The 20,991-nt window shown below is 40.3% G+C and overlaps 1 protein-coding gene across 4 annotated transcripts in view; it reads right to left on the bottom strand.

Moving 5' to 3' along the window:
• Nucleotides 1–3,462: 3,462 nt before the first annotated feature.
• The window catches only part of SLC35G2 (solute carrier family 35 member G2), a 39,610-nt gene continuing 22,081 nt past the window's right edge, over nucleotides 3,463–20,991 (bottom strand). For 3 of the 4 annotated variants that reach the window (XM_019654574.1, XM_019654573.1, XM_019654572.1), the window contains exon 2: nucleotides 3,463–4,891. In XM_019654574.1, coding sequence (XP_019510119.1) covers nucleotides 3,635–4,873 — 1,239 coding nt within the window. In that variant the 5' untranslated portion in view covers nucleotides 4,874–4,891 and the 3' untranslated portion in view covers nucleotides 3,463–3,634. Of the gene's footprint in view, nucleotides 4,892–20,772; nucleotides 20,855–20,991 lie in introns of those variants that run through there. The other variant, XM_019654575.1, reaches the window with a different exon arrangement.

The raw sequence follows: 20,991 nt of genomic DNA, 5'->3' as shown, positions 1-20,991 counted from the left end.
TGCATACTTTATCAAGGCTGCTATGGGCTGAATTGTGTTTCCTCCCGAAATTCATATGTTGAAGCCCTAACCCCAATGTGAGATAGGGCCTTTAGGAGGTAATTAAAGTTGACTGAGGTGATATTAGTGGGGCCCTAATATTTTAGGATTACTGTCTTTATAAAAATAGACATCAGAAGCTTACTCTATTTCCACCATGAGAGGACACAGTGAGAAAGCAGCTGTGTGCAAGCCAGGAGGAGAGTTCTCACCAGAAACTGACCGTGCTGGCACCCTGGTGTGTGACTTCCAGCCCCAGAACTGTAAGAAATTAAATTTCTGTTGTTTAAGCCACCCAGTCTGTGGTATTTTGTTATGGCAGACTGAGCTGACTAATACAATAGTTTTATTTGTTGATACATCTTACAAAGTTTATGGATTGAGATATTATATTCATTTTTGAAGCTGGAGAAACCATTGTTCAGAGGTTAAAGTATTTTCTCCAAAATCACACAGCAAACTATTAGCAAAATCTAGCTCAATTCTACTTACACATTTAACGTGTGATGGGGGCAGGGGGTTTGAATACAAATACAACAGGTAAAGTAGTCCTTGCAATCAGGTAGATTATACCACTACCTTAAGTGGGAAAAATAAACTCAGAAAAAATATACTAAAGTCTTTAAGATTTTATTTTGTAAGGGAATATGTATTTTGAATGAGCCAATGATCTGAACAGACCCTTCACAAGATTTTGATGCAAATCTCTCTTGACTATTGTGTGCCACCTATTTAAGGAGTAGAAGAATTAAGGGATTTAAAAGTGTTTTAGTTCCCTGTAAACATGTTTTTTCCTTTAGTTTTCCTTCCTGAAATTTCCTCATCATGCATTCTGACCATGAACTCTTAAAAAAAATATATATATATATATATATATATATATATGAAAAAGAGGAGTTAAAAAAAATAAGAAAAAATAAATAAGAAAACAGCAATGAAAGAGGAAAGCATTGGGTGAAAGAGTAGATAGGCAGAAAGTCATGTATGAAATTGCAGTATGATGTACATAGAAGGAATGGAGTCCATGTTCTTATGGGTGGGAGTTGTTCCAGAGACTTCCTTTCACACCGTCTCCCCAACTTCTAAACATAAACATGCATGTGACTTCTTTTTCCTCTTTTAGCGGATCTCAAACCAAAACCAGGAATCATCCTTGCTAATTAGTGCTGAGTGGACCAGGGTCTAGCCAGAATGAGGCAACAAGAAAGTTTTGGTCAGTACTTAAGACTTATGAACTGGAAATGGAGCTTCAGATATGGGTCGCTAATCTAGCTAGGATAAAAACTTGCAGGCAGCTCACTTCGTTAACCTCAAATGGAAGGACTTGGAAAGACGAGGAATGGAAAAAAGAATCTCTAGGTCTCAAGGCCTTTCCCAGGAAACTATTGATAGCTTTTAGTTAGAAGTGATTAGAGAACAGTTTGGTTCAGCATCCCTGTCAGGTAGGACTGTTTAGGACCAAAAAGAGTCCTACCTACTAATCAGCAAGAACTAATCACAGACTTGACTGTGAAGTATAGAAATTAGTGAGTGAACCCTGGTAAGTAAATTTAATTTCTGGATTCAGTATTGTTATGCTTTTACAGGAATTAATTCAACAAAATGTATTAAGAGTCTACTCTGTGGTAGGCACTACAATAGGTACTGGAGATCTAATGATCACTTTAAAGGAGTGCAATTCAGTGTCAGAGAATGAGATAATATAGTAAATACAGCAGTAGATGTGTACAGGGGGACATTAAGCCACAGAGGGAAGAGAGTTTTATGTGCAGGCTAGTCAGGCAATTAAGTAGGCAAAAAGAAGGGCTTTCCACATAGAGGGGCCTGCTTTAATAAAAAGGTATTACACAATAATAGAATAATGCTGGAGCAGAAGATGACTAGAAATGTAAACAATATCGGGTTATGGAAGTTAAGGTCCTTAAACTTCATCCTATAGGCAATGAAAAATTAATAAAGGGTTTTCTTGCAGCACTTTAAATTCTGTTGTTTTCTGGATTCCATTGTTTCTGACGCGAAGTCAACTGTAATTCTTATCATTGTTTTCCTGAATGTTATATGTCTTTTTTTCTGGTTGCTTTTAAGATTTTGTTTGTTTATCAGTAGTTACACTATGTTTCTAGGTGTGGTTTGGTTTTTCTTTGTATTTGTACAGCTAAGGTTTCCTTGGTTCCCTGGATCTGTGGATTGCTGGTTGTTGTTTCCATTTATCATATTTGGAAAACTTTTCATCAGTATTTCTCCAAATAATTTTTTTCTGCCTCATTCTGTCTCCTCTTCTGAGACTATATTTAAGCTATACTTCTTCATCTTTATTACAGGTTATTCCAAGTTTTTTGTTGTTTTTTTCAATTCTTTTTTCAGTGCTTCAACTTGGATAATTTCTTTTGAGAGCCAATGTCTAGTAATTTTTGGAATATCTGAATGTTAACATTTTCCCAAAAGCACAGACACCCTCTAATGTGACTGTGGGTTCCTTTGGGGAAGGTCGTCCTCTCCTGTCGTCCCGTCCAGTCTCCCTTTAATGCCCTTTATTGGTGGAACCTAGGTAAATATCAGCTAGCATAAGAAAAATGTAGTTTGCAGGGTCTGAGCCATAGTGTCACAGAGGAAAGTATAGAAGGGTAAATTTGGAGCTAAGCTAGCTCAATAACAATAGCTTAATAACCAATGCCGTATGTACATTGCTTTGTGCTAAGTTAATTAGCCCAAATTAGACCCACGTTAATGCCACTTTATATGCGTTTATGGACTTTTAGGCCCGTTTGAAAAGAATCTGAGGACACCGTGTTGTATCAATTTTCTGCTATATTGTGATTACTGCTAATGTCTTTTTCAGGGGTCAGGAATACCTTTACTGAAGCTTATACATGTACATACTACAAAATCTAAATTAGGGCAGTTTTGCAAGAGATCCTATAAATGAGGATAAGCAGACCCTGCCCCAACAGTAGGCCTCCTCCCATCAGGCACAAAATGGCATAAACTAAGTAGAGCTAGCAAGAATTCTGTCTTCTCCTCACCTTCATTTCCTATACATTGCCTAATGTGGCCATAGCAAGCGGAAGCTCCTTTCCTTTGTTCCCTCTTTCTTGCTTTAACTCAAGCTCCCTACCCAACCCAACCAGAAAACCTTAGTTTTCTGATGCAAGTAGATGACACCACAGGGCTTGCTTGGTATTCAGCATTTCACCTTACAGTGGACTTTTTACAAATGAAGATTTTTGAATACTGAAGGATTTTTGTTGAATATTTGTACAACATTGGGGATGAACATTATTCTAATTTTTGAACTTTAGGATCCCAGAAGTTCCATCTGAAAGGGGTAATTTCTTCAAGTCTGTTCTTTAGTGATGAAAGTTAACATTCTCCTTCTACCACAATTACCTTTTGTTAATAACAGCAAAGACACCAGTTTCATGATATTTCATATATTTAATACTTGTTTTTGAATATGAGACTAGAATAAAATTTTCTACGTCTGCATATATTAATAATATATAGCACTGTCAATTATACAACACAAAAGACATAGGTGAACATTAAAATGGCAGTGTATTATTAACTGATGGTTAACAAGATAATAATCTGGTATTCATTTAATGGGAGAGTCTAGTATTTCCTGATAATCCTGCCTTCTTAAATTCTTCCAGTAAAGTTTATAGCCAGCAAGGACAAAAACACTAATCATAATGATTACCCCTCCAAAGACATCATAGATACTAGGAAATATGTGTAACACTAGAAGCTGCAAGACCATAGCTACCACAATCTCCAAGTGTTGTACTGTGCTGACCAAAGCTGGATGGAATTTGTCCAAGGCGTAATAAACTCCTAAGAATGCTGCAGTAGAACAGACACATATAGCAATGAGATAACTCCAGGTTTCTGCATCTAATGGGATGATGGGTTCTTGAAGAACAAACATAGTAGATACTCCCCAGATTGTCCCAGTCCAACCAAAGGTAAACAGTGCAGTCCACATGCTGACCTTCTCCTTAATAGATCTGTATATTATCATAGAGAGAGCAGTGGTCAATCCAGCCATCACGGTCATGGTGTATCCAAAGGCTTCTTTCCAGGCATTTAACAAAGAATTGTCTTCATCAACAATGTTGGGGATCATGACAAGACAAACACCTAAGATGCTGCACATAACTGTAGCCGTGTCAACATAAGCCATTTTCTCATCTACAAGTAAAAAAGCCAAAATGGCACTGAAGACTGTGGTTGTGGCTCTCCACATAGTGGTCCCATTGCTGGGAGGAACTATTGAAAATGATGTATAAGCACAGGTGATAGAGATGACATTGCATATACCATAAAAGAAGAGTCGTAATCTGTATCCACTGGGTCCAAAGGGTGCCTCCTGGTAGTAACACACAACTAACACAGATAAGACCTGCAAAACAGAACGGATAAAAATCAGTTCTAGAGATGGAACTTTAGAACGATCAGAAACAAGCCTAGTGATAAGAGCCACACATCCATGAGCCAAAGCAGATCCAAACAACACTATCCACATTTTTCTGGATTGAAAAATGTTTTTTTCTGCAAAGCTCTGAAATTGTCCAATTTCATTGGTCATTGGGTCTTCTGTTGGTGGAGTTCGGGTATCCATGGTTCCAAAAAAAGTTCTTCCTTTTTTTTTCATTTCACTCAGCAGGCCTTTCTTTGGATTTTCTTCCATAAAGTTTCCATAATCTTCATTGATTTCTTCATATCCATCATCCCCAGGCTGGGGATAATGAGAGGTATATTTTACCATCACTGTGTTGGGATGTATTTTCACCCGTTTTTTAACAGGATATTTTTTGGAGGGAGAAATATCCATTTCTTCAGATAATCAATTCTATTTAAGGAGAGAAAAAAAAAGACAAATGTACATGTTCATTCAATGGAAATTTAGTTTTATATTATAATCGTGTACCAATTCAATAATAGAAAGTAGAGGTTGTAACAGTTTTTTCAAAAAGTAATAGGAATGAGCTGGCAATATTCCTTATCAGAAATGTGAGGCCCAATGAAATGGTTACCCTTTTCACCCTCATCTTAAGTCTGTTTCTGTTTCTCATTCTGCTTGTCCTTTGATTCATTCATTCAGCTATTTCCTATCTATATCACAAACAACTGATATTTTTCCACTTTTCATTCCTGCTTTTCTCTCTACCCATGCAATAAGAAAAATATAGAAAAATAAATAGCAACTTAGTTCAATACTTCTCATTATGTACATTTGTCCATATTATAAATTAAAAATGGATAAGTCCAAGTCTTTTGTATAATCACTTCTGTATATATCACAATTAGCTTCTGTATATATCACAATTAGCTTTATATTATTACAAATTATAGTGATTTTTTTTAACATTTATTCTGGGCTCCCCATACATTTTCAGATATATAGATACACTGAAATTAACAAGTACATAAAATGGATTTAGTGACATTCATCTATTATTGGTGTGTACAACCCTCTGATGAGCAATTGGGCAATATGTATTTTAACTGAGACTTTACTGAAACAACTCTTTAATTCAGAAATACCACTTTTAAGATTTTACCCTGAAGAGATGATCACAAGATGCTTCTTACCTTATGTGTAAAAAGAAAAAAAGGGGGGGGGAAGAGTATATATTTATACATTTGCTTATATAACATAAAAAAATGGAAAGATACAAAGGAAACTAATAATCACTGAGGTAGAACAGGGAACAAGAATGAAAGAAAGGCTTTTTACAGTATAATTTAAAATTTTTAATTTTGAAGCATGATATTCAAAAAGTTAAATTAAAAACTAAAACAAAATGTTTGTCTGTTATTTAAGAAAAAGAGAGCACATACAAAAAAAGTGTGGTAAGAATGTGTGAATAAGAAAGTTCACTGTAGCTTACTGCAATGACCCTTCATTCAAAGGAATACTATGCTACCCGTGCATTAAAAACAACGCAGATTTTTATTGACATGGAAAGATGTTCACAACATATTGTTGAGTGGGAAAAGAGTTAAGCTTCTTGTAAGGATTATATGAGATAATGCATATAAAGAATTTGCCACATTGCTGGCATATAGTAAACTCTCAATAAATGTTACTAATAAATTCAGCTTCCTTTCACCTATAATTAACTCTTTTTGAAACACTGGGTATCTTCTACAATGTTATTCTTTGTTTGAAACCTATATTTGTTCACTCAATTCTCCTTTGCTATCTATCTATCCATCCAAGAACAATTTCCTCCCCTCCCCTCCCCTCCCTCTAAAAGGAATGAAGGGAGGCAGGGAGGGAGGGGAGGGAGGGAGGGAGGGAGAGAGGAAGGGAGGAACTTTAAAAAAATTTTTTTTTGTCCTAATGACATACACCCTATTCCTTGCCCAAAACTCATCAATTTCAGGATCTTAAACCTTAGTCCAGAAATCAAATCCTCTTTTGTTTTTTGACACCATCTGGGTGGGCAGCTGTTCCATTCCTATTTACTCCCTTCTCTTCTAAAGGATACCAGGTTCAGTTGGAAGAAGTCATTTAAAAAAAACACCACCTGTGCCCCACAGCCTTTCAGTTAGCCTGGACCTCCCTCTTGCAGTCCTTCCTGCATACTGCTATCAGGCTAATCTGATGTTCTTGTTTTCCCCAACTTTTATCAGTACATTTCCACTTCAAGTCATGACTTCAACTTCAATAATCCCAAATTGAATTAATAGTCTTAATCTCCGATAGATTTTCCTTCCCTAACTTCCTCATTTATGTTTGCAATCCCTCCATTTTCCCCCTTCCTCAAACTAAAAATCAAGGACAACTCTGAATTATCATTTCTGCCATCACATTTTCATTTGGTCATCAATCTTACTGGGGGTTTTTTTGTTTTTGTTTTTCTGTTTTTATTGGGGAACTGGGGGGATGGGAACAGTGCTGGGGAATTGGGGGAAGGGGAACAGACAAGTTGCTGTCGTTTTGTTCTTCAGTCTAGTTGTGGAGGACGTTGCTTCACTGGCCCAAGTTGGCACCATCATTGCACTCTTCCCGGGCGAGGCAGATCAGTCGCCAGCTTCTGGACGGCCGCTCACTGCGGCTGCTGGCCGCTCACGCTGGCTGCTGTCTACACACGGTAGCCCATGGCAACCCACTGCCACAGGGGCTGCAATCTACGCCATCGCCCATCGCCGGCAACTCACAGCAGCCCAGCTCCAGGTTGAGCTGTTGTTCAGCATCTTAGCTGTAGAGGGCAGTGTCACTGGCCCTCATATGTGGGATCCAAACCGGGGCCCTCTGGCGTCCCAAGCCAGTTCTTAACCATTGCACCACTCAGCCGGCCCCAATCTTACTGGTTTTGTCTTTCAAATATTTCTCAGATTTTCCCTTTCTCCAATTCTATTTCCTTTATGATTCTGAATCAGGTTATTGTGAATTCCTATCTAGAATATTGCATCCTAACTAGCCCTTTGATCCTAGTCCTTCTCCCCTAAAATCCATCTATAATATACCACTGTCACATTAATCTGTCTTTAAAAGATTCAAAACAGGGGCCGACCGAGTGGCTCAGTTGGTTAAGAGTTGGCTTAAGAGCGCGAGCACTGAGCAACAGGGCCGCCGGTTCGATTCTCACCTGAGCCAGTGATGCTCTGCCGGAGCTGAGCTATCGCTGAGCTGCCAATAGGTGGCAGGATGGCTCAGCTGGTGTAACAACAAGACTGCCTGTTGATGGTGGGCTACACCCACCCACAACTAAGACTGAACTCAGCATCTTGAGCTGAGCTGCCACCCAGATAGCTCAGGATATAGAGCGTGCGCTCTTAACAACAAGGCTGCTGGGTTTGACTCCCACATGGGATGGTGGCTATGCCCGCAACTAAGATTGTAACACAGCACCTTGAGCTTAGAGGCCACGAGCTGCCGACGGGCAGCCAGATGGTGACTGGCGCCCTCCACAACTAAGATTGAAGAACAACAACTTGGCTGGTCCCCTTCCCCAATTCCCCAACACTGATCCCCTCCCCCAATTCCCCAATAAAATCTTAAAAAAAAAACAAAACGATACAAAACAAAACTTCCCTTAAACTTTCCCCATTCAAGAACCTACGGTGATTTCCTACCTCATAGAATCTCAGTTCCTCTGCCTGGCTCTCAAGACCCTACCTAGTCTAGCCCGTATAAATGCCTGGTTCCTTAACACATACTTTTCTCTGATCAGTCCAGTGTGCTCCCTGTCCTCATTCCCTACATGTACATATCATTTCTCTAAGCCTTTATTCTCACTAGTTTACCCTCTGCTCTAGCTTTCTAAGGACTGCTCATCTTTTAAGAAGGTCTAGTGCAAATTCTGCCTTTTAGAAACGAGCTTTCCATGACCACTATAGCCACTTATTTTTTTCTTCTTTGTTTGACATCTGCAGTTCTTCTAAATTTTGTAATCTAATCATTTTAGTATTTAATTGTCTCAGCCCAGTGGAGCTTTATCTCCAGCCATTGTACCCAAATTTGCTATGTTAAAATCTCCTTTCGTTGATAGTCAGTATCTTTAAGTATCTTAATGACATCTCAGATCCCGTAATTTCCCGTTTGCTGTCCATTGTTAAAATTGTGACTTATGGGCTGGCAGAGTGGCTCAGCTGGTTAAGAGCTCGCTTGGGAGCGCCAGCTCTGAGCAGCAGGGCTGCGGTTTGGATACCACATTGAGGGCCAGTGATGCTCACCCTCTACAGCTAAGATGATGAACAACAGTTCAACCTGGAACTGGGCTGCTGGGAGTTGCCGGCGATGGCGTAGGCTGCAGTGGAGCTGCAGTGGGCTGCGGTGAGCTACGTGAGCGGCCGGCAGCCGTTGTGAGCGGCTGACCAACTACCGGCGACCGATTGCCTCACCCGGGAAGAGCACAATGATTATACCAATATAGGACAGTGAAGCGACGTCCTCCACAACTAGACTGAAGAACAAAAACAGCAATTTGTCTACCTGTCTGTTCCCTTTCCCCGATTCTCCAACGCTGTTCCCCTCCCCACAATTCCCCAATAAAAATCTTCAAAAAAAAAATTGTGACATATCCATCCAAAGCTTGCCCCTTTCTCACTGCAGGACAGATTTGTAGCTCTGGGGGAATGCATAAGGAGAGGATGTGGTCTGCTATTTTACTCCATTTCCTTCAGAGACTGTGGGAGGGGAATATAGTTTGCTTCTGGGACACTTCCTCCAGCTCCCTCTAGGCTCTAGCTCCCTTATTGGCACAAGGAGGAAGGAAAAGGAAATGTCTCGTATATTGGTTGCTGTTGTGTGATGTTTTGATATACAAACCTGAACTTCATTGAATGAACTACGCTGAACTTCATTCTCATTATTTAATCAAACACTAATCCGGGTGCTGCTGTTGAGATATTTTATAGATGTGATAAAAGTCCCTAATCAGTTTAACCAAAAGAAAGACAATCTTGGGTGGGCCTAACCTAATCTGGTGAACCCTTTAAAAGAGGGCTTAGGCTTTCCTTGAGCTCGGAGATCCCAAACAGTTCAAGCCCATGAGGTTCCAGCCTGCTTATGCTCTTCCTGGCCTTACTGCCTGTGGACAACAAATTTCAGCCTGTACTCCTGGGGTTCCAACATGCTCTTGATCTTTTCTTCCTGGCTGCCTTGTTTATCCAGCCTTCACAATTGCATAATCCAATTCCTTGTAATTAATCTCATACTGGTTCTGTGTCTCAGGTTGAACCCTAATTATGATACATGTTAGAATTCTCTCTTTAAGACGCAGCCGTTTAGCTCAGGTGATTACAGCACAGGGTCATAACACCAAGGTTGACGGTTTGATTCCTACATGGGCCGCAGAGCTGTGCCCTCCACAACTAGATTGAAACAAACTTGACTTGGAGCTAATGGGTCTTGGGAAAACACACTGTTCGCCAATAAAATTTCTTAAAAAAAAAGAATTCTTTGATTATCGTCTTTGTTTCTCTGTTAACTCTGATAGGCCATTGATAACTTCTAGGTTGCAGGCATCCAAATGCAAGCTATCTCAGGTAAATTCTGTAGAGCCTCCCAGGTGCACAAATTCCTGATGTGGGACAGCCTCCTTTCCTAGGGCTTATGGCTCACAGATTTTTGCTACTTGGTCCTCTAACCTGGGTGGGTAGCTCTCTTGGACAAGCACCAACAGTATTCATTTGGCCCCAGGGAACTCACATAACTTCTAGGTTGCAGGCATCCAAATGCAAGCTATCTCAGGTAAATTCTGTAGAGCCTCCCAGGTGCACAAATTCCTGATGTGGGACAGCCTCCTTTCCTAGGGCTTATGGCTCACAGATTTTTGCTACTTGGTCCTCTAACCTGGGTGGGTAGCTCTCTTGGACAAGCACCAACAGTATTCATTTGGCCCCAGGGAACTCACATATCCTTACCACTCCAATGAGTATACAGGCCACTCACCACTGCCCCTTCTCTCCAATTTTCTTTCTCTGCTCAAGCAAGCAAAGGGAAAATTAAAATATACTGTCTAAGCAGACCTCTAATTGGGGAATGAGAAGGCACATGCAATTATGCAGATAATGATCAGATAACCTTTATCCTAATTGCATTTGAACGTCAAGAAGACAAAAATCATGACTACAAAGGAAATACACAAACATAGTGAACACATCAAAATTATTAAAGATTTTGTTTTCCTTGGTTCAGTCATGAATTCAAATGGAGACTGCAGCTTGAAATCAAGAGAAGGCTGAGACTCGGAAAGGTAGTAATGGAAGAATTAGGAAAGATCATCAAAAGCAAAGATGTGTCATTAGACATAAGGCTAAGCTCATCCACACGCTTGTATTCCCAATTACCATGTATGCATGTGAAAGTGAAGAAAAACAACAGGGAAAAAAAATTGATTCATTTGAAATACAGTTTTGGAGGAGAGCTCTATGGGTACCCTGAACTGCCAGAAAGATGAACAAATGGGTCCTAGAGCAAATTAAGCCTGAAACATAGTGGCGGTAAAAATGAGAAAACTGAAGCTGTCCTACTTCAGGCACATCATGAGAATGCAAGGTTCTCTGAAAAAGACAATAATGCTGGGAAGAATAGAAGGCAGCAGGAAAAGAGGAAGACCAAATATGAGATGGACTGACTCCATAAAAGAAGCCATAGGCATGAGTCTACATGCTGGGCAGGGCTGTAAGGACAGGACACTGGAGACCTCACTCATTCATAGGGTCATCAGGAGTCAGAGGTGACTCAGTGACACATAACACCACCAAAACTTTCACCCTCAGTCAGCTTGAAGGGGGAACATCCCTCTCTTCCCCCATAAGGAAAAAGCACAACATTCTTAGACCAAAGACCCATAACAGATATGATCCCTGTAACAGACTGTTTTCTCCAAAGAGAGCCACTAAACTATAGTAACTGCCATACTACATGTTTGGGGTTTTTTTTTAATGTAAGTTTAACATTATTAAGTCAAGAGGAAGGGTCTATATCCCCTCCCATTAAAAGTAGGCTGGCTTTGGGCCGGCCGAGTGGCTCAGTTGGTTAAGAGCTCGCTCAAGAGTTTGAGCTCTGAGCAACAGCAGTTCAATGCCCGGCCCGAGCAGAGCTGCCACTGAGCTACCAACAGGTGGCAGGATGGCTCAGCTAAAAAAAAAAAAAAAAGTAGGTAGGCTTTTGTGCCTGTTTCAGGCAAGAGTATGGCAGAAGTGATATAATGTGACTTCTGAGGCTAGGTCATAAAAGGTGATATAGCTATGAGCTATGCCTTCATAGCTGCAACACTTTTGCTTGAAGCTCTGAGCCAATAGCTAAGCAGCCTAAGTGCTCTGAGGCTACTATGCTGTGAGGAAGCTCAAACTAGCCCATTTAGAGAAACTGCATGGAGAGATCCTGAGACTAGTACACGAAAAGAGAGAAATGTCTTGTCAGCCCCCAGCAGCTCCAGTCCACCGCTATTCCAACTCCAGCCACCCATCTGACTTCAAGTATATAAGAGACCCTGAGTCAGAATCACCCAGCCAAGTCCTTTCCAAATTTCAGATCACAGAAATCCCAAATTACAGAAACCATGACAGATAATAAGATGACTGTTGTTGTTTTAAGCCACTAAGCTTTGGGGTGATTTATTGCCTGCATAGGATAACTGGTACACCTCATTGCCCTCCTCAATATTTTACGGAATGGGAAGGAGAAGTGGACTCAGTGATACAATAGTTAAAGTAGAAAACGTCTATGTCTGGTGTTAATTGATTGGCTCTTGGAAGTGGGATATTTTGCCCCCCATTGTGGGATGTCTGGTGCTAATTGATTGGCTCTTGGAAGTGGGATGTTTTGTCCCCCATTGTGGGATCCTGGATAGTAATTCTAAGGTAAGAGGAAAGTTTTATTCAACACATTGTTAGGCATATATTAGTGTATTTAATCCTAGTCCAACTGCATACTTTAAACTGTTATTTGCACTGTGTAATTTTTGTTCATTTCTGTCAGTGGATTAGTTTATAACCTATATTCCAGCATTTCTCAACACCATTAATATTATGTTATGTCCCACTGATGCAAAAACCATCTTGTACTAAAGGGATCTTCTTCAGTCTTCCTAGTTTTCATTTAATTTCAGGTTTCATAAATACAATTCTTGAAAAGAACCTGGAATCCTGAGTTGTTATTTTTGCATATATGTCTTTCAACACGTGAGAGTTTCAATAAATACTGAGGTACCATATGCTCAGCACCATGCTAGACTCTATAAATATGAAGATAAATAAAGTAGGCATGGTCCCTGTACTCATAGAGCTTACAGACTAGTGGAAAAGAACAAGTTTAAATTTAATATTTTAGTAAGTTAATGCAAGCAACTACATGGAGTACAGGGGACGGTCGGAGCACATACAAAGGGCAACTAACCCAAATATGGGGTGTTAGTAGGTATCCAGGTGGAAAGGATGCCCAAATTGGGAATTTAGGCATGTATAATAATTAAAGTAAAGAAGAAGAGAAAAAAAATTTTTAAGAAATTTAACAGTCAGAAATGCTGGTTTTGAGTTTTGGCTTGACCACCAACTAGACTAATAATTATGTCTATTTGAAGAGAAAGAGTTTTAGATGATAATTTTTGGGATCTTTTGACTCAACTCTTCAAAATCAGCTTGTCTTTTTATGAATTTCACAGTATAGTGTTTTGATACCTCTCCCATGTAAGACCACTGTGCAATTCAGTAATCACAGCTTTCTACCACCTGCTCAAAGTTGTTCTAATGTGCCAACTCAACATCTTCTCCTTCCTCACAGAGACTAGGGGTCTGAACTAATCTCAAAGCTCTAGTTCCTCTGACAAGGATTCATAGAGGAGGTGTCCTCTGAGGCAGAGGTCTTCATTTCACTGTATAAAGCAACTCAGCTAAGTAGAGGGAATGTGAAACAGCAGGACCAGAGGATTAGCCTGCCCGGCTACAAATGTACCAACCTACTTTTGTCCAAAGGAGGTACTGTTTCTTAAGCTATATCCCACAGCATAAAGCCCAAGATCATGTCACTCCTAAGGCTGAGAAAATTAACACTGACATCCTTACTGTCTTGGTAGGAATCCTCAGGGCAATCCCTTTATGGAACCTAAGGCAAATGCCACTTGGTAATAAGAGTTTCTTACTTTAATTATCAGGCTGATCCCTAACATGACAAAAAGTCTTAAGATATAAAGCTGGCTAGGATAACTTGATTATAATATAGTGGTTTAAATATAGTCAATAATGTGATATTTGACACTTATAAATGAGATTGGCTTTTAAATATTTATAAAGAACTAATAGGTTACTACCTAATACCTGAACAGCCTACCCCTGGTATACCTTAGTAACCCCAATGTGCTTAAACATCCTTCCCTGAATGAAAATGAAAAGACTACATCTAATTGGACACCTAAAATGGAGAACCCAACAACCATCTTCCCAGGATATGATGAGCCATCAGGATATATATAGGATCTGTGCTGTTAAATGTACCTCCTGAGGCCTGCTGAGAGAAGCCATTCCTTCAAACTGATGAAAAGGGACCCATGTTCTGAGGCTCCAAAGGCATGATTCTACACTTACAATGCTGAACCATGCCTGGAATGGTGATATCACCCTTCTTTCTTTTCTTTTTTTTTAAAGATTGTATTGGGGAATTTGGGGAGGGGACCAGCCAAGTTGTTCTTCAGTCTTCATTGTGGAAGGTGCCAGTCGCCATCTGGCTGCCGGTCGGCAGCTCGTGGCCTCTAAGCTCAAGGTGCTGAGTTCAGTTTTAGTTGCGGGTGGGCATAGCCCACCATCGAACAGGCAATCTTGTTGTTACACCAGCTGAGCCATCCTGCCACCTGTTGGTAGCTCAGCGACAGCTCAGCTCGGGCACAGCATCACTGGCCCATGTGGGAATCGAACCGGAGGCCCTGTTGCTCAGAGCTCATGCTCTTAAGCCAACTCTTAACCAACTGAGCCACTCGGCCGGCCCAGATATACCCCTTTCAATAGGGATTCTCTTTCCCCATTGCAACTCATGAGGGGCAGGAACACTAGAGGCACCATTTCAGTTTGCTTGTGCTTTATTAATACTCTTGAGTCTTTGCGTAAAAGCCCAGTGCTTTAGAGGGAAAAGAACCTACTTCTAAGCTCCCAACTCTGTAGCTAGAAAATTAGTTCTTTATTTTTATTTTTTATTGGGGAATTGGGGGAAGGGGAACAGATAAGTTGCTGTCTTTTTGTTCTTTAGTCTAGTTGTGGAGGACGTTGCTTCACTGGCTCAAGTTGGCACCATCATTGCACTCTTCCCAGGTAAGGCAGATCATTCACCAGCTTCTGGACGGTGTTCTCGGCGGCTTAAGGATCGCTCACGCTGGCTGCTGACTACACACGGTAGCCCATGGCAACCACTGCAGCAGGGGCTGCAGCCTACGCCGTCGCCGGCGACTCATGGCAACCCAGCTCCAGGTTGAGCTGTTGTTCAGCATCTTAGCTGTAGAGGGCAGTGTCACTGACCCTCATATGTGGGATCTGAACCGGGGCCCTCTGGCGTCCCAAGCCAGTTCTTAACCAACGCGCCACTCGGCCAGCCCGAAAATTAGTTCTTAAATAAAGTAGAATTTGAAAGACAAGAATGATAAGTGAAAATAACACTAGGCGGTACAAGACACTTTCTTGCATCAGGCACACTTAGGAAGTGAGGCATTTATCATGAGGAATTAAATTCTTAGAAGGTGTGAAAATACTCATGTTGGATGTAAATGGCAAATGATCAAAATGAACCAAGTTTATAATCAAATGATGAAACTAAACAGTTTTATGAAGATGTTAAAGAGGGGTAGCAGGAAAAGTCAATTGCACAAGACTTTAATCAAATATGTATTTAGATTATATAGAAATCCACTGTAGGCAAATTCAGTAGAAAAAAAAATGAAAGAGGATACACACAATCTAATAATATCCTATGGTAAACAAAGTGAATATTATCTTTATAAAAGTGTAAAACAAATTTCATAGCAACATAGAATTTTACTACTTAGGACAGATATACCATATGTCATAGCAGAACTTACAATAAAAATATCACTCATATTGTATCATTATTGCTTGACAAACAACAGTCCACCTGCATCTCATGCAGGAAAACAAAAAATAAGACACATAATAATTTCCCCCTTTGTAACACTTAGATTAAAGCATCCTTGCAATGGTTTATCAGAAAAAGACTAAAATTTAACCAGACCTTGATTTAACCAGAGATCATGACATTTTCAGCACTCTAATAGAAACAATCAGAATTAGGATAAAAGCAAGAATGAGAAAACAAATAAAATAAAGAACAGGAAAACTAATAGCTCTAAAATCCAGTGAAAACAGAAGGAAAGATGGAAGAAGTCAGTAATGATACCATCAATAGCCAGACATACTGGTATAGGCAACGTGCTAAGCACTAAAATGTGTTAACTCCGCTTTGAGAAGTAAAACCTTAGGAAGTTTTGGAGTGAGGGGGCATTGGGAAAGGATGGAAAACTAAAAATTTGGAGCAAGGTAATAATGACTTACCTGACTTTGAACGGAACTGAAAAGGAGGTAAAGGAAGGTACTTACTTTAGAAAACTAACATGGTAGATATTGTTGAACTCATTCTATGTGAAGGGCACCAGGTAGGCCATGTAGAGCAGGTCAGTAGGTTCTATTGTTGAAGAGAGTTTGTTCCAGCTTTGTCTAGAACTTTGTCACATAGTACCCAAATTAGTCTCTCCTCCCCATTCTTCCCTCACTCTTTCCTCTTGCCTGTCCCCTCCCTCTTTCCCCACTTTACCTCCTAAACTTTACTCCTGTCCCCCACAGACATAGCCCTGTCTGACAGTCTAACCCAAAAGTCGCTGCCATTTATTCATGCAAAAGATCTCAGGAAAAATTATATTTATTTCATTGCCTTAAATGACAAAGAATTATCACTGTCAGAATCACATTATGGTTTCAAAAGAAAAGACTATTTTTATTTTCTGTGACAGGAAACAGGGAGGATGATGACAAAATATCTGTGCAGAATGTAGGCGAAAAGCCTCAATCACGAGACCACCCCTGCCACTGAGAATCCTACCCTAAAACCTGGATTCCTGCCATCCAAACTAAATTGCACACATTTTCACTCCTCTGGGCCTTTTCCCTGTGCCATTTGGCATTTTCCCTCTGTTTCCTTCTGTGATTTTATTCTCTTTGTGTATGACATTAAGTTTTTAAAAGCAGAGGTTCCTCCAATGTGTGTTTGGGGAGAGGGGAGGAACAACCTAAGTGCTTAAACGGATGAATGGATAAAGAAAATATGGGATATCCATACAATCAAATATTATTCAGCCATAAAAGAATGAAGTTCCAATACATACTGCAACATGGATGAACCTTGAAGACATCAGGTTAAATGAAATAAAGCCAGACACGAAAGGACAAATATTGTATAATTCCTCTTATATGAGGTATTTGGAATAGGCAAGTTCATAAAAAAACAGAAAATAGATTAGAGGTTACCAGGGCCTGGAGGGAAAGGAGAATGAGTAGTTACGCTTAATGGTTACAGAGTCTGCAGTAATCACAAAGCTTTAGAGGTAGACAGTGGTAATGGTTACACAACATTGTGAATGTAATTAATGTAATTGAATTGTATACTTAAACTGGTTAAAATAGTAAGTTTGTGTTATGTATATTTTACCATGATTTTTTAAAATACAAAAAGACAGAAAGAAAAGAAAAGGGGGAAAAGTAGTGGTTTCTCCAGTGTGGTTTGGGGAGATAGGGAAGCAGTGCTAGGCTTTGGTACTTCTTTTTAAAAAATCCCCAGTAATCCTAATGTTTAATTTTCTTGTGCAACAACCACTTGACTAGATTATCTAAGGGAATCTTCTCGCTTTAAGGTTGAATGAATCTATAAACTGCTACATGTCTAAGGAAGACAAGGGAGTGGCACAGGACTGGAAATTAAAAAAAACAAAACAAAATTGGTTACTGAAGCCACACTACCTAGATTTGAATCCTAGCTACATGTAATATTGTGCTGCATAAGAAATATATATGTGGCCATTCAGGTGACCCAAATATATTGGGTCTTCTTCCACAGTTACTGGCTCACAGCTCCCAAAACCCTGAGAATTTCCTAAGTAATGAGAGCATAAACGTGTCCTTGGTTGTTAGTAAGCTAACTTAGGGGAAGCACCTAAGGATGGGGGCTGGTTGCAAGAGAAGCCAACCAAGTGACTAGAGGGCTGGAAGTTTTAGTGTTACTCATGGCCTCCGGGGAGGAAAGACTACAGTGCCTAGAGGTTGAATCAACTGCCAGTGGCCACTGATTTCATCAGCTATGACTATGTAATGAAGCCTCTATAAAAACCCAAGGGACACGGGTTCGGGGAGCTTCCGAGTTGGTGAACACATGGAGATTTGGGGAGAGCAGTGTTCTCAGAAAAGGCATGGAAGCTCCATGACTTTTCCTCTTACTCTGTGCATCTCTTCCATCTGGTTGATCCTGAGTCATATCCTTTCACGATAAACTCGTAATCTAGTGAGTAAAATGTTTCTCTGAATTCTGTAAGCTGCTCAAGCAAACTAACTGAACCTGAGGATGGGGTTGTGGGAACCTTTGATCTATAGCCAGTTGGTCTGAAGCCCAGATGACAACCTGGACTTGTGACTGGCATCTGAAAAGCAGGTTTGGGGGATAGGGGGGAAGTCTTGTGGGAATGAGCCCCTCAACCTGTGGGATCTGACACTATGTCCAAGTAGACAGTGTCAGAAATGAATTGAATTATAAGACACCCAGCTGCTGTCAGAGCATTGCTTGTTGGTATGGGAACCCTCCCTGCCCCCCCCCCTGCCCCCACAACTGTGGAATTGGGTACAGAACCTTATACAGAATTTATTAATTATGTCACCTTGGGCAACTTAACCTCTTTGCCAATTTCCTCTTCTGAATAATTGCAGTAACAATAGTATTACCTCATAGGGTAGAATAAGAATATTAAATCAGTTAATACATACAAAATAGTATCTAGCACCTAGCAAGTGCTCAATAAATTTTACTTCTTTTTTCACATTATTCTGCATATCTGGAATGACCTGGTCCTCCCCCTTTCTGCCCTTGTCTACCTGTTGAGCTCACATTTGTGTTTCAGTGGTTTGCTCAAGTGTTATTTCCTCCTCTGCAAAGTCTTCCATGTCCTTTCCCATCTTTGTGCTCTACTGTCCCTATATGCATGTGTTTATACCCTGTCTTTCCCACCAGACTATATACTTTTTTTTTTTTTTTTAGATTTTATTGGGGAATTGGAGAAGGGAAACAGCCAAGTTGCTGTCCTTCAATCTTAGTTGTAGAGGGCGCAGCTTCCTCAGCTCCAAGTCCAGACACATCTGGTCACCAGATGGCAGCTCACGGCCACTCAGCTCAAGGTGCCATGTTCAATCTTAGTTGCGAGTGGGCATAGCCCACCATCCCATGCGGGAGTCGAACCAGACACCTTGTTGTAAGGAGCACATGCTCTCACCAGCTGAGCCATCCTGCCGCCTGTTGGCAACTCAGCAGCAGCTCAGCTTGGGCACAGTTCACTGGCCCATGTGGGAATCGAACCAGTGACCCTAGTGCTCAGAGCTTGCACTCTTAACCAACTGAGCCACTCACTGGCCCTGTATACTTCTTGATAGCAGACTTTCTCACCATTATATCCTCAGCCCCTAACAGGGTGCCTGACACATACTGGCACTCAATAAATGTTGGTTGGATGGAATGGAATGGATTTAAAAACCAAGAAGAGGGAGATATGGAAAAGAATGGGAAATGATGTTAAGACTACAGATATTTCTATAGGCCCTTATAGGCCCAGATATCCACATCTGCTCCTTTGGTATCACTGCGCAATCGATGGTAATCTTCAGTAACTTGAAACCTATACTTTCCTTAGATAATCCAAACTATAGAAATGTTCTAAAGAACTGTCCCTGTCCTCTGCCTTTAGCCTTTGTATTGGTCAGGGTTATCCAGAGAAACAGGATCAATAGGATGTATGTGTGTGAGTGTGTGTGTGTGTGTGTGTGTGTGTGTGTGTATAGTATATATGAGATTTATTTTAAGGAACTGACTCATTCAATTATGAAGACTAGCAAGTCCAAAATCTGTGTGTGGGAGGAGGCAGCAGACTGGAGACCCAGAGAAGAGCCAATGCTGTAGTTCAAGTCCAAAGGATGTCTACAGCAGAATTCCCTCTTGCTCAGGGAAAGTCAGTCTTTTGCTGTATTCATGCCTTCAACTGATAGGATGAGGCCCACCCATATTATGGAAGGCAATCTGCTTCACTCAAATCCACCAATTTAAATATAAATCTCATCCAAAAACACACTCACAGAAACACCTAAATTAATCTTGACCAGCCAAGTTGATACATTACCATTACATTAACCATCATAGACCCTCTGCTTGTCCTCCACAAACACAAAAAGTTCTGGCTATTTCAAGCTATAGGAAATTCTTTGAATATGTCACGCTCTTTCATTTCTCTGTTTTTACATATGTTGTTCCTTCTTTTTGGAATACTCTCTTGCTGCTTTTTCACCTAGTAAATTTCTACTCATTCTTCAAGGCCTGTAAAAGTTTCTTAGGCTACCTCCCACCGCAATCTATGTGAGATGCCCACCCCAGTGCTTTCATTATAACTTCAATCATAGAATTTATTGCACTGAATTACAACTGTGTTTTCCTCTTTCTCTTCCACTAGACCTGTGAGGGTTTTAACCCCAGAGGTATTAAAATTAGTATTACTAATTATTATAGTTTCAGTACCTAGCATGGTGCTTGACATGAGATGGGTGTTTACTAAGTGTTTGCTGAATGAATGAATGGACTGTTTTTCTAAATGAGACAATTTTTTAAAGAAAAGTAATATAAATAAATGGATTTAAATGGCTAATAACTCAAATACAGAGCCTTATTCATTAAAACACTTCAAAGTCCTTAATAATATTGCAAGAATAATAAAACATTAGAGTGTGCTGTTTGGCTATTAAGAGAATTTGTGTATTTATCTTCTGTACTGCTAGCCCTATTTCTGCTGCTAGATCTCCTATATTTCCTTTAACATTAAATTCCTCAGTCATAACTGGAGCTGTTCCTTAAGTAATGTTATCTGCTCTTCTTCATTAAACCATTCTCAATCAATTAGGAAGGGTGCTGGAGATACATGGCTTTCAGCATCATCAGGATGAACTTCAGTTGCTATTTCCTTATTTCCCAGTGCACACCTCACAGTTTGGCCCAGTCAGGTGAGTTCCACCACCAAGTCCACAGCAGTTCCTCATCAGGCTCCCGTGGGCTAGCTCAAGACCAGTGTCTCACTCAGGAGCTATTTACCACCATCAGCTCTCTAAATAAAAATAATAACTTTATGTTTATTCTCATTGCAAAAGCAACATGTGTTTATTGTAGAAAATTCAGAAATGTGGGAAAATAAAATAAAAACC

Source organism: Hipposideros armiger, unplaced genomic scaffold, assembly GCF_001890085.2.
Source record: "Hipposideros armiger isolate ML-2016 unplaced genomic scaffold, ASM189008v1 scaffold_226, whole genome shotgun sequence".
NCBI lineage: Eukaryota > Metazoa > Chordata > Mammalia > Chiroptera > Hipposideridae > Hipposideros > Hipposideros armiger.
The sequence above is the reverse complement of the archived record's forward strand: the minus strand, read 5'-3'. Positions and strand labels throughout refer to the sequence as shown.